This window comes from Dermacentor silvarum, chromosome 3 (assembly GCF_013339745.2).
Source record: "Dermacentor silvarum isolate Dsil-2018 chromosome 3, BIME_Dsil_1.4, whole genome shotgun sequence".
Taxonomy (NCBI): Eukaryota; Metazoa; Arthropoda; class Arachnida; order Ixodida; family Ixodidae; genus Dermacentor; species Dermacentor silvarum.
The window spans coordinates 202,059,132-202,078,333 of NC_051156.1; the positions used below are offsets into that span (position 1 = coordinate 202,059,132).

At 48.7% G+C, this 19,202-nt stretch overlaps 2 protein-coding genes across 2 annotated transcripts in view; one reads left to right on the top strand and one right to left on the bottom strand.

Moving 5' to 3' along the window:
* The window catches only part of LOC125944424 (neprilysin-1-like), a 29,474-nt gene extending 22,575 nt beyond the window's left edge, over positions 1–6,899 (bottom strand). The window contains exons 1-6 of the mRNA XM_049664899.1: positions 6,727–6,899; positions 6,176–6,297; positions 5,572–5,646; positions 5,167–5,328; positions 4,899–4,985; positions 3,291–3,493 (exon numbers count right to left, since the gene is read on the bottom strand). Coding sequence (XP_049520856.1) covers positions 3,291–3,493; positions 4,899–4,985; positions 5,167–5,328; positions 5,572–5,646; positions 6,176–6,297; positions 6,727–6,776 — 699 coding nt within the window. The 5' untranslated portion in view covers positions 6,777–6,899. The remainder of the gene's footprint in view (positions 1–3,290; positions 3,494–4,898; positions 4,986–5,166; positions 5,329–5,571; positions 5,647–6,175; positions 6,298–6,726) is intronic.
* Positions 6,900–17,931: 11,032 nt separating this feature from the next.
* Positions 17,932–19,202, top strand: part of LOC125944425 (uncharacterized) — a 44,796-nt gene continuing 43,525 nt past the window's right edge. The window contains exon 1 of the mRNA XM_049664900.1: positions 17,932–18,067. Within this exon, the coding sequence (XP_049520857.1) occupies positions 17,932–18,067 (136 nt within the window). The remainder of the gene's footprint in view (positions 18,068–19,202) is intronic.

The following is a 19,202-nucleotide window of genomic DNA, read 5'->3' on the forward strand; positions in this document are numbered from 1 at the left end:
ACACACGCCGTTGGGGCGTGTGTCGCAATCCTGGACACAAAGCCGCCGTTGTGACCCAACATGGCCGCTATACAGTGAAAAAATGCCACGTGACTTCCTGCATACTTTTTTTTCTGCTAGCGCACCCTCTTCAGTTTTCCCGCATTGTTGCAAAGATATAAGCGATAATATAATAGCATGACATGTTTGCGTTAGAGGCGGTTTTAGCAAATGATCTGCCGAACTGAGAGATACTTAATGCCGAAATATATGGGTTTGAGGCATCTCTGCCTTGCCTTTGGAGTTGTTATATTATAGAGAATGAAGGGATTTTGTAAACAGTTTTCTCTAAACGTTTACGCTAAAATTTTCCTTTAAGCGAATTAGATATCGACACGAAATTGGCAGACTTACCAGAGCAAGCAAGCATAGAGGCTTTTCAAGATTGCGTATGTTACCGGAGCATGAAAATATTTGTCTCCATTACTAGATACCAAAAACTGTGAAGCAGTTTCCGTGCTTTGTATGGTATTTTTACATTATACGCCCCATTACGCGATGGCCGACTGCTCAAAGGGTAAAAGCACGTCAAACATGCTCGGATTGACGTCAGATTTCTCAGGGAGGCTCCTGTAGACGAAGGAAATGAATGGCTTTCAAAAGAAAATTGGTATATTTTGGTCTGTGTGGAAATCGAACCCGGGCCTCCAAGGAGCGAGGCGAGCACGCTTTCAGGACGCCGCGGCGGCTCCACGGTTCTGGCTGACTAAAGGTGTGTCTAGTGCATGTGATCATGAGCGCGTTAATGCGTGCAATTAGCGCGCTCATGGTGTTCCGAGGTCTACAAACGGTATAATGCTTTCACATTCCTACACGTAAGCAGTCTCAAGTGTCTCTGCCGAATTTTTTTTGCATTGCTTGAATGGATGTGAACAATATTTTTCCACCTCTGTAATAGTTTACACAGGGCTGACAGTGGTCACTTCGTGAAATGAATGTATACCTCAGGGTGATGCCTCTGATTTTGATTCAGTAGAGATACCAGCAGTCATGGAGGCATTGCGTAATCAAGGAGTACAAGAGGCATACGTGGATATCTTGTCAAATATCTAAAAGGATTCCACAGCTTCCTTCGTTCTCCACAAGAAAAGTAGAAAGTTAGCTATCAGGAAAGGGGTCAGGCAAGGAGACGCATTCTCTCCAATGCTATTCACTGCATGCTTAGAAGAACTACTCAAGCTCACACTGGGAAGGCTTAGGAGGGCGGATCAATGGCGAATATCTCGACAACCTTCCGTTTGCAGATGACATGGTCCTATTCAGCAACAGTGGGGACGACCTACAGCAAATGATTGAGGATCTTAACCAAGAAAGTGTAAGAGTGGGGTTGGAGATTAATATGCAGAAGACAACGATAATGTTCAATAGCCTGACAAAGGAACAAGAATTCAGCATCGCCAGTCAGCCTCTAGAGTCTCTAAAGGACTACGTTTATCTAGGTCAATTACTCACAAGGGACCCTGATCATGAGAAAGAAATTTACAGAAGAATAAAATTGGGTTGGAGTGCATACGGCAGGCACTATCAAATCTTGACTGGGAGCTTACCACTGTCGTTGAAAAGAAAAGTCTACAATCATTGCATTCTACGGGTGCTAACATATGGAGCAGAAACGTGCAGATTAACAAAGAAGCTCGAGAGCAAGTTAGGGACCGCACAGAGGGCGATGAAACGAAAAATGTTAGCTCTAGCGTTAAGAGAAGGAAGAGAGCGGCGTGGATCAGAGACCAAACGGGGATAGCCGATATTCTAGCGGAAGAAATGGAGCTGGGCAGGCCATGTAATGCGTAGGATGGATAAGACCATTAGAGTTACAGAATGGATACCAAAAGAAGGGAAATGCAGTCGAGGACGGCAGAAAACCAGGTGGGGTGATGAAGTTAGGAAATTTGCAGGCGCAAGTTGGAATACGTTAGCGCAAGACAGGGGTAATTGGAGATCGCAGGGAGAGGCCTTCGTCCTGCAGTGGACATAAATATAGGCTGCTGATGATAATGATGAGTGCCTCCGACAGGCACGAATAATGACGGACTGTCGATAAATGCGCCAAAGTTATAGGTTAGGTGCTTCCACAGACTCCAATTGAAAGTCCAGGTGACATGACGATGCTTTCTAGCGAGTTCTATGGAAAAAAAGAGTCTGATAAATTAAATATCGATTTGTTGTACAGTGAGTCATTTTGCTGTTTTGCACTGAATCACCGACTCGAAGCACGTGCACACGCTAATTATCGGCAGCAAGCATTTTAGACAAGCTTAATGTTTGCAAACAAAAAACCCTTTGACGTCGTTAGTGTGTAGGAGTGTGGGCAGGATAAGGAATTAACATTCCTTTTTGAACATTTTTGAGCCACCTCAATTCGTGGCCCGCAGTTATCTGCGGCTCAATTTTAGAGCGAAGCTCTTAGGGGCCAGTTCCTGGTTTGAGCGTCGTCCCTCGTTACTGAGCGAATGAGCGCAGCGGGGGATGAAAGAAGGCGATAGCAAAGAGAGCGCGAGGCGGAAAGAAGATAAGGAGAGTATGGCGAAAGGATGAGAAGGGGAGTGCCGCACGACCACTGCGCATGCGCTACTTCGCCTGCGCCGCCTCCGCTAACGAATGCACTCCGCGGGAGTTGCACGCGCCCGTGTTCTCTGAACAATGAGCGGCGCAACCGGTGCAAGTGGTTCGTCTGCCGTTGCTGCTAAACAAGCTGCACGAGCAGGGGGCTCAGCGCTGCCACCAAGAGCACTCTGCCGTTCAGATTCGACTTATGTGCCTCATGCAATACAAAGCGAATTCAAAACACCTCAACAGCTGCGCTCAAATTTCGCACTAGTGACTACCTGAATCGTCGGTGAATTTTTTCCCCTGTACTATACTAAAAGGCTCAGGACCAACAGAAAATTCAAGAGGCACTTAATTATCCTTATATGGATGAATGCAAAAGTATCGCGACCACCAAAGGGGGCGGGGGGTCGTGGGTTTGACTCCCACCAATGGCCATGGGATCGAGCGCCGTAATGAATTCCATGTTAAATTAACCTGCCTTAATTAACTTTGGCTTAATTGACGTCATCAACGGCCTCGATTGGCTCGCTTGAGCTCCTTCGAATTTTTAGACCATCGTGTGGTCACGCCGACGCCGAGTACGCCGGATTTTCCGCCTCATGAGCCATATAATGCTTTCGCATTAAAACAAGTGCTTGCCAGAACCAGCAGGACGTTCGTGACCGTAGCTAAATAAAATGGTTGGGGGAGGGGGCACTTACGTAGAGGATGTAGCGCTCGCTGTTGTGGTAGTCGAGGTGCGCGGTGACCGAGATGAGCGCGTCCAGGCGCAACTCTCGGATGGCGTTGCCCAGCAAGTGGAAGGTGCGGAACTGCTGCGTCCGGTTCACAATGGGCCAGTGTGCGAGCTCGTAACGCGCCAGCAAGTCCTCCAGGGGCTTGGTACCCTTGCTGTTGCGCAGGTCTGCTCTCCGTGAAGGAAGGCGCGCGCGAGGAAGGCGTACACAAACAGGTCAACTTGGTATAATGGAGTGAATCTGTGGTGTACAGTTTGGTTTCGACCGAGCATTTCTATGGCAGCGCCTTGTAAGAGCTGTTAACTTAGTAGAAGTGTAAATCTCAAGTATAGTTCACTTTGCCCAAGCATTTCTACGACCTAGACTTGTAGGAAACGTGAAAATTGGTAGCAGGATTTGTGCATTTACACGTTTTGCGTGTAGAACACATCTCATTTAGCCTCAGAAGCACGATAAGCGCTTCGCTTTGCTCGCTTGCTTCTGCTCTTTAGCAGATTTCTGCCGTCGGCGTCGCCGTCGCCGTCGCCGTCGCCGTCGCCGTCGCCGTGAGGTTCCGTATGACGTCAATGGAGATGAAATCGTGACCGCGCGCTGCCGAACGCTGTATGTGCGAGTGAAAGGGCGCGAAGGACGCGCTCTTTCACGGGGAGTGAACGCACGGCGGAGAACAAACGCGCGTTCTGCGCCGTGCTTCCTTAAGGGCTGCAGAAGTAGGCGTCTCTTTCCTCCTTTACAATCACCATATATGTAGAGCAAACGTGCCTTCTTCCGATGCGCGAGAGGCCGTGGGGGAGGGGGGGAAGGGGGAGGGAAGGGAGGCGACGTTTAGCTGCGGCACCAAGTGCCTATTTATATCAGAGGCTCCGGCAACAGTCACCAACGCCGCACGCATTTTGAGCGAACGCGGGCAAAACGCCGACGGCGTCGACAACAGTTCTGCGCGTTGCCGGTGCTGCTGCATGTCCAAGTTTATACAGCTGATAAAGCTAATATCATTACTCCGTATAGCGCTCTACAAATTTGCTATCGCAATTGATGCTTCACCTTTCAGGTGAAACTGCGACAACTTTTTTTACAGATATGACTGACACACATCAACGAGCTAGTTAGTGTGGTAAGGGCAAACGTTCGCCTAGGCTTTCAAAAGCGTTTGAGAGAGAAACCAAGATGATGTAGTGGGCTCCGACTGACGAACGCCCGGTTTGCCACCCTATAGTTACTGCATAGGCTGCTTCCTAAAGGGAGCCAATACAGTGACTCTATGCCACCCTGAATGACAGTGGCGTAGCCAGGACATTTTTTGGGGGGAAGGGTGAGGGGAGGGGGGTGGCGATGGGGTACGCACTTGACCGAAGAAAGGGGGAAGCGTGGAGGGGGACCTGGTATATAGAAATTCGGAGGGGGGGGGGGGGCAGGTGCCTGATGTGCCTCCCCCTTCCCCTCTGTCTGTGACCCTGCAAAACGCGGAAGGGCATGTGGGAGGGTGAGGGACGCTTTGCCCCAGGTGAACCAACGCACGGGTGGAAAGAGCGAGTTTCCCAGCTCGTGACCTGAGAGGAGGTGCTATCGTACCTATGTTGATGCAGCCTTGGTATAGCGCAGCAGCCTTCTGGGCCGCCGTCTGGTCTCGGTACGATATCACGGTGTTGTTCAGTATCTCTGAAAGTATTGAAGTTTGCAATGAGGGCACAGTACGGTGAAGCGGCTGGCTACCGGTGGGAGCCATGTGCTACAAGAAATATGCAGCTAGACGGTACAGTAGGGGTACAGAGCCGAACGCCTATGTTCGTTCATAGCGTTCAATAATCCATTCGTAGCACTCGTAGCGGTGGCTACGCACCGGAGATCTGGTCCTCAACGGCTCGTCGCATGTCCCTGGCGACGCTCTTGAAGACCTCGTCCGGCGCCACTTTGGCCGTGCGTGTCCAGCCGCCGCACACGTGCTCGTAGAAGTCCTCGCAGGCCTCCTGGAAGTCCAGCTTGGAGGCGCGCATCGTCAACGCTGCACAAGCAAGTGAGAGCAAGTGAGAACGTCTCTGGTCATGCATAAGCTGGTCTACATGATAAAACTGCTTATACCGTGGCTTATTCGGGCTGCTGCGCCCTTGTGCTCTTATGAACTGTAGTTTCTACACAGTGGCCACTACACAAACTGCTATCCTTGTTTTAAGGAACTACATTATGGTACAATCATGCAAATACCTTCCTGCTAGGTAGCTAACAGAGAATCGTTGCAAACGCTCACCGTATGCCTTGCATTCGTCGCTCTCGCAAGACAGGGACGTGTTCATGTCCCCGTAGGCCGTTATTGTCCTGTTACCTGAAAGCGATTGTACAGGAAGGCAGCTTTAAACGATGTGCGATTATTTTTCTTCGTAAGTTAGCTTCCCAAATTTATGCAGAACATTTAATTTTTCATCAACGATCATCAAAACAATGTCGGTAATGCCTCACATCTTAATTTCAGCGTTCTACAACACTGCTAGCGCATCACGCTACTATGCGGAAGTCTCTACAGTTCAACAGCGATTTTCCATTAGCCACTGCACATGACGATGCCGGTGGTTACAGTATAATTAAGACAGGTTCAGTCGCAGTGCGTACTTCGAGCATTTGTCGACGACTCCCGTCTTGTGGATTTTTGCTAAATTCATTTAATTATAACATTGACTCGTTGGCAGTAACAGTAGTGCAATGCTCACTGCAACATCAGTCCTTTCGGCTGATCGACCAGGCAGTTTTCTCATCTCGCATGCAAAATTACCCTCATTCACTGTTAAACTATAGTGGCCGTTGGAGACAGTGTCGCCGCTATCGGAGACTGCGAAATGGCGCGCATGTGTGCTCACAGACTTCCTGTATGCTGAAGCACTTGAGCAGGATGAAGCCCATGACGATTAGCGTGACCACGATGAGCACTGCCACAATGGTGACGCACGTGTTGAGGAAGTTGTCTGCCTTGGTGGGAGCCCTGCGCAGGCACGCGTTGGGGCAAGGGACTGTCACTGCTCTGTGGTGCTGTTTTCCACGGCGGTAGTTCTTTCGACTGACTGACTGACTGACTGACTGACTGACTGACTGACTGACTGACTGACTGACTGTGACTTGCCTGTGACCGACTGAGTGACTGACTTAGTGACTGACTGACTATGACTGACCGCTGTCCTGCAAACCATGGATAAAGGAAAAACTGACTGACTGGCTGACCGACTGACCATGGTTGTATGATAACACAAAATGAAGCCTCTGGAATCTCCCTAATTCTTGATGAGCGATTGATAGAGTCCCCCCCCCCCTCCCCCCCCCCCCCCACACACACACGCACGCAGACAGACATACATACAGACAGACACACACACACAGAGAGAGAGAGAGAGAGAGAGAGAGAGAGCAAGCTTACTGTGCCTCTGTTTGGCGAGATGCATAGTCCTGTTGCGCAGGGGGTCGCATCGCTGGTTTGCTGCAAAATATGAACGAGCTGACTGAAGTCGATTCATGTCACCGCTATTGGACTGACTGGCAACACCGAGGAAAATGGGGAAAACTTGCGCAAGGGGTCGTTTTTAAGTGACTGACGGGAACACGGGCAGGTGCGTCCATTACCCGAACGTTGAATCAGTGACGTCACGGACGCAGCTCTCACCGCGCTAGTTCCCAAACATGGCGGGTACGACGACGTCAGTGCACCGTATTATCAGGCGCACATTCTTTTGCTTTCTGACTCGGACTGCTTTTTTACCGGATTATCACTGTTAACGCTCTGTCGTTCGGAGCAACACGCGCTTGTGGAGCAGCCACGCTGTCACCTTTCTTGTTTGAGCCGGTTTTGGCGACCCTGATGACGCGAATGCAAAATAAGTATATTAATGTTTTTTTCAAATGTAACTGTGAATCTGCCGAGCGTCCGTTTCCGATAGGCCTAACAAGAAACCTAATGTCAATCCTAACGCCTAACGGTAAGAGAACGTATAATGCGCACACCACGGTGTGTTACGGCAGTTGCACCTTCACTGTATTTGCATAATGACAGCAACACGCCTCTTTAGCTAACATGGTGTGCTCACGTGTAATATCAAGTCGAAATTTCTATTTAAGTTCGCAGTAAACGCAACAGGCTGAGCGGAAAGATAAAGCTGTTTATGATGAACTACCTCGCACGTCAGCTAAACACAGAGCACAGTACGCCGCTATTCTGCGTGGTCGACATCAGCCTTGATTTAAGCTTACTGTTCAGTGCAGGGCAAAGTCCTCTCCCTGAGATTGCCAGTTACCCTTTACCCCGATTCCATCATCCTCTGCCAGCGAACGCGCCGAGGCTTGGATGTACAAATCGAAGAAACCTTTGTGACACATCAGAGTATACCTGTCCGACTGCCACCGCATCGAGGCACATGAGCTGCTACTCTCGATAACCTCAGCTTTCGCTGTAGCAACGCGCCGACCAGCGTGTGCTACGATGACCTACCTCTCGGAAAGGTGAGTTCTCGATACCTATGATGGTGAGGCTGAGAGCACTGGCGGTAACCGAGAGGATCGAAGCTTGCTGCCGCGTTGCTGTCGGATTATTCGGTGCACCGACCCCGCGAGGATCGTGACGCGCGTGCACCAGACACTGGTGCTGACCCCACAGAGAGTGGCACACGCCCACTACGGGCAGTCGGCCTATCACTGTAAAACAAAGGACACCCTTAAAATTGAATAAGGGTGTAAATCGGTCTATAAAATATATACGCTGTAAAATCAGTCGCACCATTTGGGGTGTTTATTTGTCACACATATTGAATCGTCATCTGTCTTGTTTGCGTTTCCTTTCTTGAAAACTCTGCGCCTGCTACTTTCCTGTCGAGAACGCTGTGTCACGCTGATAACGCTTTTGCCGTTCGTGGCATGGAAGTACCGGGCGCACAGCCTTAAAGAGAGGAAAGCCACGCAAGACATGACGATTATCGTTCTGTGGCAAAAATGTGCCCTAAAGGGTGCAACTGTTTTTACAGTGTAACACCCTTACGCCCAAAAGGGTGTAAGTGTGTTTGATTTACATCCTTGTTTATTTTATAAGGGTGTAATTTATTTTACAGTGTACAGCGGCACTATGAAAATGCGCCAGCAGGGTCGTTTTATGAAGCTGTCGTGTAGTGGTTTAGTCCGCAAGGCGGTAATTTGGACTGGTTGGCCTGCACTCTGAGATACTAAATAGCGCTAAAGATCACCCTTCGGGCAAACGAGACGTTGCCTGAATGACCGGCTAAAACACAACAACTTAAAAAGTTCTTCGGGTGGTTGGCTTCGTCTCACCAACCAACCTCACCAACCTCAACGAGGTTGCTCACTCCGTAGCACGAGGCCTTGTCAACCGTGCCGGAGACAGCGCAGGTGCACCCGCGGAACGCGATCGCCTCACCAGCTACAACGACCTCACGAAATCATTCTATCTTAACAGAAGAACCTTCCCCATCCCTCATCACAAGCTAAACAGAGCACAGGCAACCACCCTTCGCCTGTTACAGACAAACACGTACCCCTCACTAACACGTTACCACAGGATCTACCCGGACACCTACCCTAGTAACATTTGCAAGATCTGTAAGACTGAGGCAGCATCGCTTCCCCACATGCTATGGGAATGTAAAAACCAATACCCGACAAATAATACCGTGACCCTCTCGTCGAGATGGCACGCCGCCCTGCGCAGCTCCCAACTCGACGACCAACTCTGGGCTACCCAGCAAGCCTGCGAGGCGGCGAAGAGGCAAGACCTCGATGTCCCCACGTGGGAGGCCTAGGCCCAGCCAGCTAAACTGCTGGTTTAAATAAAAGTTTGTTCCTCCTCCTGGTTGGCTTGCGTCTTCATTGTAAAGAGTGTGGGCGCACACCTGCGCTTGACGAACGTATACCGTCGGGGGCATAGCCAGACGTTTTTGCTGGCTAGTTGCTTCATGCATGAAGGAAGGTTAAAACTGTGCGAAAAAAAAAATGTGGACAAGTGGAAGGAGCCCTGCGCTCGTGGGGTATTCAGTGTTCCTTCTGCTAGTCCTCGTTTTTTGCAACGTAAGTTGTTGTGGGCTCATTCCAATAGCCGTTTTGGTTCGCCATGATGCCGCCGCCAGTGTTTGGCCGTAACCGGTGGCGCCGGAAATGCGAAAAAAAAGTACCCGCTCTCGACCGGGCTCGAACCCAGGCCCGTTGCGTGGGAGTTGGATACTTCACCACTGAGCCACGCAAGCGCTTCCTATAGACGTTTTCACGAGGGCGCTTCCGACGGTCTGGCGTGGAGAGTATGTGTCAGTGTTGCTTCTTCGGTCTGGACTGTGAGCTTGCCTTGCGCTTGCATTGCGGAGTGGTAGCTTTCCTTCGATGTTTCCGTTTATTTTTGTCACGAATGACTTGCGCTCGTAAATAATGGCATATATACTCATCAAAAGGCTACAGGCCAGCACTGTGCAGTTTATGGGTGCACAAACAACCAGCGGAAAATAACGATTTTGGGGACGAAGTGTGTCCACAACACAGCACTCCGCGAGACCCCTGCCGATGTGGTATGTTCACGCTTCACCGGTTTCCTGCATCACCTGAGGACTTGACATTTCAGTATAATGTGAACCAACACACACATCAGTAAAATAATGCATTTTGGTAAACCCTTCTCGGCATATTTCCCAATAGGTTGCGAGAATTGTCAGTTCTTTGATGCAATATTTTCTCGTATCTGGTGGCACAGGCTACATTTGTTATTCTTTCAAACACGACTTCATTCCAGTGCCTAATACGGGGGTCACACGGCGCACTTTTGATCGTGATCGAGCCCGATCTGGATCGAATTTCTCGGGCACGATTGCATTATTTGCTCAATCTGCGGAAGGGAGCCAATTGTGGTCGAGCATTCCGATCAAAAGTGGCCGGGTGACACCGGTATGAGGCAAATGGAAGCATTCTGCAAGAGGACTAGTCGGTAAATACACTTCGTAACGATCTGGAAAAATCGTGCCCTATGGAACATGTATGCAGCCCCTGTGTCTTCGAAAACATTGCCTCTGCGTTCACACGCGGCCTGCACGGCCCTGCACATAAAGGTAATTTCGAAATCTAGCACCTGGGCTGTATCAGTTCGCCGCAAGTACCGCGCAGCTCGAGCGCTACGCTTCTGCTTTGACATTTGGTTATATGCACCATACGCTGCACCAGATACAATAAATTTTCCATGACTGAGCTGTTGAGAAGCGTATGGAGTAACCACCGCATATCTACCAACCGCTGACACGCGTCGGCTGGCCGCCGGCGCCTGGTTCCATGCATTGCCGGAAAGCTACGTACGCGCCTGCTTTCGCTAAATGAGGAAACCTTCAACCGCGAAACGTAATGGTGATCAGATTCAATCGATGACTACAGTCACTTGTGCCCAGCAATAACAATGAAAACAAAAAAGTTGTCGCAGTTTCACCTTAAAGGCGAAGCATCAATTGCGATAGCAAATTTGTAGAGAGCTATATGGAGTAATGATAGTAGCTTTATCAGCTGTATAAACTTGGACATGCAGCAGCACCGGCAACACGCAGAACTGTTGTCGACGCCGTTTGCGTTTTGCCCGTGTTCGCACAAAATGCGTGCGGCGTTGGTGACTGTTGCCGGAGCCTCTGATATAAATAGGCACTTGGTGCCGCAGCTAAACGTCGCCCCCCCCCCCCCCCCCCCCCCACGGCCTTTCGCGCGTCGGAAGCAGGCGCGTTTGCTCTACATATATGGTGATTGTAAAGAAGGAAAGAGACGCCTACTTCTGCAGCCCTTAAGGCAGAACGGCGCAGAACGCGCGTTTGTTCTCCGCCGTGGGTTCACTCCCCGTTAAAGCGCGCGTCCCTCGCGCCCTTTCACTCTCACAGCGTTCGGCGGCGCGCGGCGATGATTTCATCTCCATTGACGTCATACGGAACCTCAGGGCGACGGCGACGGCGACGGCGACGCCGACGGCAGAAATCTGCTTTGGAGTGTCCATATAATTGCTATCGCAATAAAAGCCGGCAGATCCCACGCCCTGTGGGAATCGATGTTATGCGAAGCAGTGTGCGGGGAGCCTACCAAGTTAACGAAACGACCATAAGAGCACCAAGACGTAGGCGGCTTTTATTGCGATAGCAATTATATGGACACTCCAAAGCAGATTTCCGCCGTCGGCGTCGCCGTCGCCGTGAGGTTCCGTATGACGTCAATGGAGTTGAAATCGTCGCCGCGCGCCGAACGCTGTGTATGCGAGTGAAAGGGCGCGAGGGACGCGCGCTTTCACGGGGAGTGAACGCACGGCGGAGAAAAAACGCGCGTTCTGCGCCGTGCTCCCTTAAGGGCTGCAGAAGTAGGCGTCTCTTTCCTCCTTTACAATCACCATATATGTAGAACAAACGCGCCTTCTTCCGACGCGCGAATAGCAGTGGGGGAGGGGGGAGAGGGGGAGGGAAGGGAGGCGACGTTTAGCTGCGGCACCAAGTGCCTATTTATACCAGAGGCTCCGGCAACAGTCACCAACGCCGCACGCATTTTGTGCGAACGCGGGCAAAACGCAAACGGCGTCGACAACAGTTCTGCGTGTTGCCGGTGCTGCTGCATGTCCAAGCTTATACAGCTGATAAAGCTACTATCATTACTCCATATAGCTCTCTACAAATTTGCTATCGCAATTGATGCTTCGCCTTTAAGGTGAAACTGCGACTTTTTTCATGACCTACATGACATGCATGTCATGACATTCACGTCATGAGTCCTCAGGAGTCCTTTTAGCAGCACCTAGGAAACCTCAAGGCGAAAGCCTTAGCCATGCTCATGACTATGACTTCAACCATTGACCTTTAGCATTTTCCTTCACTTAGTACCGCATCCGAACCCATTGCATTGGTTTTTGAGTGTTCATCTTTTTTCGCTGAGTCATTCTCATTTTTGCTGAGTCATTGTCATGACTATGGCTTCTGCAACTATTCTTTAGTGTTTCATTCACTTAGTACCACATCCGAATCCATTCCATTGGTTTCTGAGTGTTAATCTTTTTTCGCTGAGTCATTGTCATTTATGCTGAGTCATGCTTGACTTCTACCAGCATCCTTTAGTGTTTCTCTTCACATAGTACCCACGTCAGAACCTATTTCAGTGGCTTTTGAGTGTTAATATTTTTTCGCTGAGTCATTGTGATTTTTGCTGAGTCATGTTTATGACTATGACTTCTACCACCGTCCTTTAGCATTTCCTTCACTTAGTACCCATTTGAGAACCCATTTGAGTGGTTTTTGAATGTTAATCTTTTTCTGCTGAGTCATTGTGATTTTTCCTCAGTCGTGGTCATGACTACGACTTCTACCATCATATTTTAGTGTTTCCTTCACTTAGTTCCCACGTCAGAACCCATTTCAGTGGCTTCTGAGTGTTAATATTTTTTCGCTGAGTCATTGTCATTTATGCTGAGTTATGCTCATGACTATGACTTCTACCAGCATCATTTAGTGTTTTCTTCACTTAGTACCCACGCCCGAACCCATTTCAGTGATTACTGAGTGTTGATCTTTTTCGTTGGGTCATGTCATGACCTACATGAGACGCATGTCATGATATTTATGTCATGACCTATCACTTACGTTTATCATACACTCCTGTCATTCCATGCCAATTTTGGTACCTACCAAGTTAACGAAACGACCATGAGAGCACAAGATATCGGCGGCTGTTTCATGACCTACATGACACGCATGTCATGACATATCATTTGTGTTCGTCATATACTTTTGTCATAGTATGCCAATTTTGGTACATAACCAAGTTAGCGAAACGACCATGAGAACACAAAGACGTAGGCGGCTAGACAGATAGATAGATAAATAGATAGATAGATAGATAGATAGATAGATACTGTCAAAGTAGCAAATGTTCGCCAAGAAATGCTTCGTATTTATTATGCGCTTTATACGACCTGACGTAAAAATGAAAACGTAATGGTTCCACGGCGATTGCCAGTGGTGCTGGCTTCCCTTTATTTTATTATATTTTGTATAATGATAGACGGTACACATTATTTACAAGCGTAAATTGGATAAAAGGTTTGTGCAAGGTGTACCACTGCACTGCGCCGTATGAACCGTTTTGCAAAATATTACGATTTAAAAATATATATATGGAAAATAATCTACGTAGGTAACTTGAGAAACTACGTAGGGTATACAAAGTGGTGTCTCGCGGTCCTGCCGAATCTTTCGGCTTGAAATTGAATAGCGCTGCTGTTGTGTAGTGCTCTTGGAGCGTTTATCTTTGTGTTATTGCGTACGCATTATATTGCCAGTACGCCAGAAAAACACTATCTTCACGCGAGACGTCTACTGCCTTGTACGTAATTTGTGATGTTACGGCATTTAATCGCTACAATAGTGTAAATGTACAACCGTGAGCAAAAGTATACGGACCACAGGGTTGCCAAAAAAAAACTGAATTTCTTCGTAATTAACAAGCATAAACTAGAATTGACGAGTACGTTGAAAAGTTGCCCATGCCAAGTTTGGACTGCAGTCCTCAATTTCATGTTGCGTTCACAGACAGAGGAAAAAATGGGCTTTATCGCGTAACCCCTGGTCCGTATACTTTTGCTCACGGGTGTCCATGATTGGTAGCGTATTTTTTTTTCCCGCCTCAGAGCCATGTTGAAAGCCCTCTGCTCAGCCGCAGTCGCTGGCGGCGGCGGCGGCGCGCGCCCGGCCTGAAAGCTTCAATGTGGACGTTCTTGGTGCGCCACCGTAGACTCGCTTACGCAAGCAAAAAGTAAAGAAAAAAAAAGAACAGGCGCTTTAGGCGAGGAGACGGCGAAGGAAAGAGTAGGTGGCGGTACTTTTCTCATATAGGGACTTTAGGCAGCCTAGGGAGCCTACATGCAAGCGCTTGCATGTAGGCTCCTTACGGCAGCCGCACGCTGAGGCGAAGTTGGAGAAAAAAGCTGCAGTTGTCTTGAAGCCTGATAAGCTGCCAGGGATCTTTGAATGCAATCACGTTCCACTCTTGAAGGCAAAGCTTAATGGATGGATGGAAAACTTTATTGGGTCCTGCAAGACTATGGGGTGACCCATAGAAGGGCTAATCCCACGTCGGGACCGGAAGACGGAGCTTCGCGGCCGCGTCATGGTCTGTGCATAGCGCACTGTGTATAGGGGAATCGTTCCGCCATGTAGTATAGTGCAGGCGTTTGGGTGTGGGTGTACCTATTGGTTTGAAGCAGTCTCAAAGTGAGTGCTTGTGGTCTCTTGAGTGTGGGACTGTGGTGTGGCAAATTATCTTCGGCTGCAGGTAGAAGTGTTTAGTGAGTTCGTTATATGTGAGTGGGGGGTCCTGTTCTCTCGGAGATGATCCGGACCCGTGAGGGCGGCGCTGTGGAGGGTTAGTTCTCGCGCGCTTTTACGGGCCATCTCGTTACGATTCAGGGGGGCCTTCTCGATGTTTCCCATGTGTGCAGGGAACCAGCATATCGAATGGAAGTGGATTTTGCTCTTCTGTATGATATCTAAGGCTTTCTGCGAGATTACACCTTTCTGAAAGGCTCTGACTGCGCTACGAGAATCACTTCATATGTATGGCCCCCGGGTATCCCTTAACGCCAGGGCGATTGCTGTCTGCTTCGGCAATCTGGGCTGTTTGTGATAACATAATAAAAAAAGCGTATCATCATCAGCAGCAGATGGAGCCTATTATAATGTCCACTGCAGGACGAAGGCCTCTCCCTGCGATATTCAAATATCCCTGTCTTGCGCTATAGCTGATTAGAACTTGGGCCTGCAAATTTCCTAACGTCATCACCCCAGCTGGTTTTCTGCCGTCCGCGACTGCGCTTCCCTTCTCTTCGTATCCATTCTGTAACTCTAATGGTCCACCGGTTATCTACCCTACGCATTAAATGACCTGTCCAGCTCCTTTCTTTTTCTCCTAATGTTAACTAGTATATCGGCTATCATCTTTTGCTCTCTGATCTACACCGCTCTCGTCCTGTCTCTTAATGTTAGGCCTAACATTTTTCGTGCCATCGCTCATTGCGCCGTCCCTAACTTGTTCTCGAGCTTCTTTGTTAACCTACAAGCTTTTGCCACATAAGCTACCATCGGTAGAATGCAATGATTGCGCACTTTTCTTTTCAACGACAGTGGTAAGCTCCCAGTCAGGATTTGGTAATGCCTGCCGTATGCGCTTTAACCCATTTTTATTCTTGTGTAAGTTTCCTTCTCATGATCAGGATTCCCTGTGAGTAATTTACCTAGATAAACGTACTCCCGTAGAGACTCTAGAGGCTGACTGGCGATCATTAATTATTGTTCCCTTGCCAGGCTATTGAACATTATCTTCGTATTCTGCATACTAATCTTCAAAATCACTCTTACACATTCTCGGCGAAGGTCCTCAATCATTTGTTGCAATTCGTCCCCATGTTGCTAAACAGGACAGTCTTCTGAAAACCGAAGGCTGCTGAGAAAAGACTGCATAAGATATCTCAAATAGTCGTCCGCATTGAGCGTGACTGCCATAACAGCCATCCAGATCTGCCAGTACGTATGCCTTAAGTGTGCGGGCGAAATTACATACCAAAATGTAGAAGTTGCCGATGGGAAACACTATTCTTCTAATAATATGCTGTGCACAATAAAACATAACACAGTTGAAGCCCAAATACAAGTGAAAGAGACTGCTGTTTGCTGTTCTAATGAAATCACGTGAAATTTGAGAAAAAGCGCGTAGGCCGTATCAAGCACACAGCCACTGGGGGTACGTGAAAAATTCCAGCGCAACTTTTTATTCGTGTCTGCAAGTAGCCGGTGATGTTAGAGAAAACCTCAAGTCACGGTGACCCCTTGCCTGTGCGACTTTCTTACTATATATGCTACGCTTCACTATGGTCGCTTTTCGCCAATCTCCTTGCACAAATAGGCCTCGTACCATATTCGTGCATTCGGATTTGGAGCTTTATCTTGGTAACGATTCATTCCTCTTTCCATTCTTTGTTTCTTATCATCCGTCCCGTCTAGCGACCGATAAGGGCGGTAACGGCGGCTCGGTGGCGCATGGACCAGAGACTAAAGGCAAAAAGAATGGAAAATTAACAGATCGTTGTGCAATACGGCTGATATACTTTGAAATAATAACAGCCTTAACTGTGAATAACAGCGTAAATTGATCTATAACTCACACCCTTACAAGCTACAAGTGTGCAAGGGTGTGAATGTAAAATAATTTACACCCTGAAAAGTGAAAAATAATATTCACGCAGAAATTCCACTGCAGTTGTCTAAGTATGCGTAAGCATTGTGCCCCTTGTTCATCTCCACGCAGCGCGGTGTCATTATCAATCTTATCAAACTTGATCTGACCAGCATAAACACTTATCAAGCATTATCGATCGTTATCAACCCTTGCCGGACTACATATGACCCTTAACAACCATTATCAACCCTTATCAGTTGTTATCACCCTTATCGGACTACATCCGACCCTTATCAACCCTTATCGGTCGTTAAAACCTGCGAAACTGGAGGTCAAGCGAAGCTGTTGCAAAACCATCATTACAACGGATGAGGGATGGTATGCAGTGCTTTATTGATGGCTCGGATGCTTGTTTTGAGATTGTTCTTTATTGAAACGTACGCTGTTCTGTGTGTTGTATGGGTGATTTGAATGAATGTATGCCTTAGTCGCTTCACGTTGCTGAGCTCTTGTAGCCTCAGCCTTATGGGGGTATGAGCCATTGGTTACGGGGGCGTGAGCCATTGCATTCGTCTTACGTGACGGACGAACATGTTTCTAGTTGGGTAGGCATATAAATGCTTACGCATTAAAAAAAAAAAAGAAAGGCATTGCGCGGCGGGTAGATTGAACACCCTGAGCACTCGTAATGTGGCTTCATTTCGGTTCAGAGCACCGAGTGTTTTTACGCACCAGTTTCCGGAAGGCACCTGAAGGCAGTATATTGTGTTTAACGGGATATTCAGCGTGCTGCGTTCCGCTAGCGATGGCGAAAGGATAACTTTTCTTTCTCGTAATGCTTTAAGTGAATGACTCACCTGTTCGTGCGCTCTGAGCTGGTCAGTCAGTTCATTGTATTAGAAAAGGGAAGATGTGAGTAAACGAGTACTGTATGGATAAATAATTTCCTTGTAATTATGAGTGTACTGACTCCAAAATGTACAAAAGGATCATCCTGCTGCCTCGACTGTTCTTCAGAGGTGGCTGTAGTGCCTTGGAAAAAAAATCGGTACCTGAGTCATTTATTGTGAACGAAGGGCCTATACAATCCCTGGAATCTGCATCACTCGCCAGTAAGCGGTTCATCCTTTTGTTGCGAGGCAAAAATCTTATTGCAGCGGGTTGTTGTTGTCAAACTTTATTTGGCTCTATTTACGTAGAAGAGTGTTGCGCGGCTTGGCTGCCCTTTGAAGACTTGGCGTTCTTGTACTCTCTCTATAGCGAAGCATGTCTTGACCATCCATGCACGTGCCTTTATCGAGGCGAAGAAGAAGATCGAAGAAATCTTGCTAGGCACGCGGTGTTCTTCGGGTGTCTGCAGCCCCTTCGCGTCGCTGTCGCCCAGGCAGACGAGCGAGCCTTTTGCGGCATGGAATCACCGAAAGACGTCATGCTGACTGCGACTCCGACGGCAGCGTCGTCCTATGGGGAGCCCCCCGCTCCGCGGACGCGGTTAATCGGCGCGGGTAACGTCCACAGGGGCTCCAGGTCCTACAGTATCCAAAGTGAGCACGGCTTGCTGCTGTCGTTTGACCGCTGTGCGTGATATGTCTGATTCTGGCTAACAGTGCAGTGAACAAAAAAAAATTACACCATCTTCCCGTAGGGGAACCCTGAGTAGTATGCGAAGCAGCCATGGGGCCGACTCAAGGTAGTTTTATCAGCTGTATAAACTTGGGACATGCAGCAGCACCAGCAACGCGCAGAACTGTTGTCGACGCCGTCGACGTTTTGCCCGCGTTCACACCGAACGCGCGCGGCGTTGGTGACTGTTGCCGGTGCCTCTGGGGCACCTACCATCGCGCCTCTAACCTAAGCTGCTTTGCATTATCGCGCGCGGAGCCGCAGGTGTTGCATTCATTGCGCAATCCGGAGAGGAGAGGAGCGTCGGAGAGGAGAGGAGGAATGTTACAAGAAAAAACGAAGAAACAAAAGCTAAACTTGTTTATAAGAGAGAATCCGAGGTAATCCTGGCGTCAGACATATTAGCAAGACAGACCAATGGCCAAATAGCATTGAGAACGAAAATGTTTGTAATCATTATACAATTACAAATATAATGTGCTACCAAACTTAAGATTAAACTTCTTCAAATGACTTGAAAGAATTGTTCGTCCGAGTGGTAATTTATTGAACAGCAACTAAATATATGAGCTCGCGATTGGTGCCGAGGTTGTGGCAACTGTTTTCGCAACTGAGAATTATTGCGATAGCAGTTATATGGACACTCCAAAGCAGATTTCTGCCGTCGGCGTCGCCGTCGTCGCCGCCGTCGCCGTCGTCGTCGCCGTCGCCGTCGCCGTGAGGTTCCGTATGACGTCAATGGAGATGAAATCATCGCCGCGCGCCGCCGAACGCTGTGAGAGTGAAAGGGCGCGAGGGACGCGCGCTTTAACGGGGAGTGAACCCACGGCGGAGAACAAACGCGCGTTCTGCGCCGTTCTGCCTTAAGGGCTGCAGAAGTAGGCGTCTCTTTCCTTCTTTACAATCACCATATATGTAGAGCAAACGCGCCTGCTTCCGACGCGCGAAAGGCCGTGGGGGGCGGGGGGGGGGGCGACGTTTAGCTGCGGTACCAAGTGCCTATTTATATCACAGGCTCCGGCAACAGTCACCAACGCCGCACGCATTTTGTGCGAA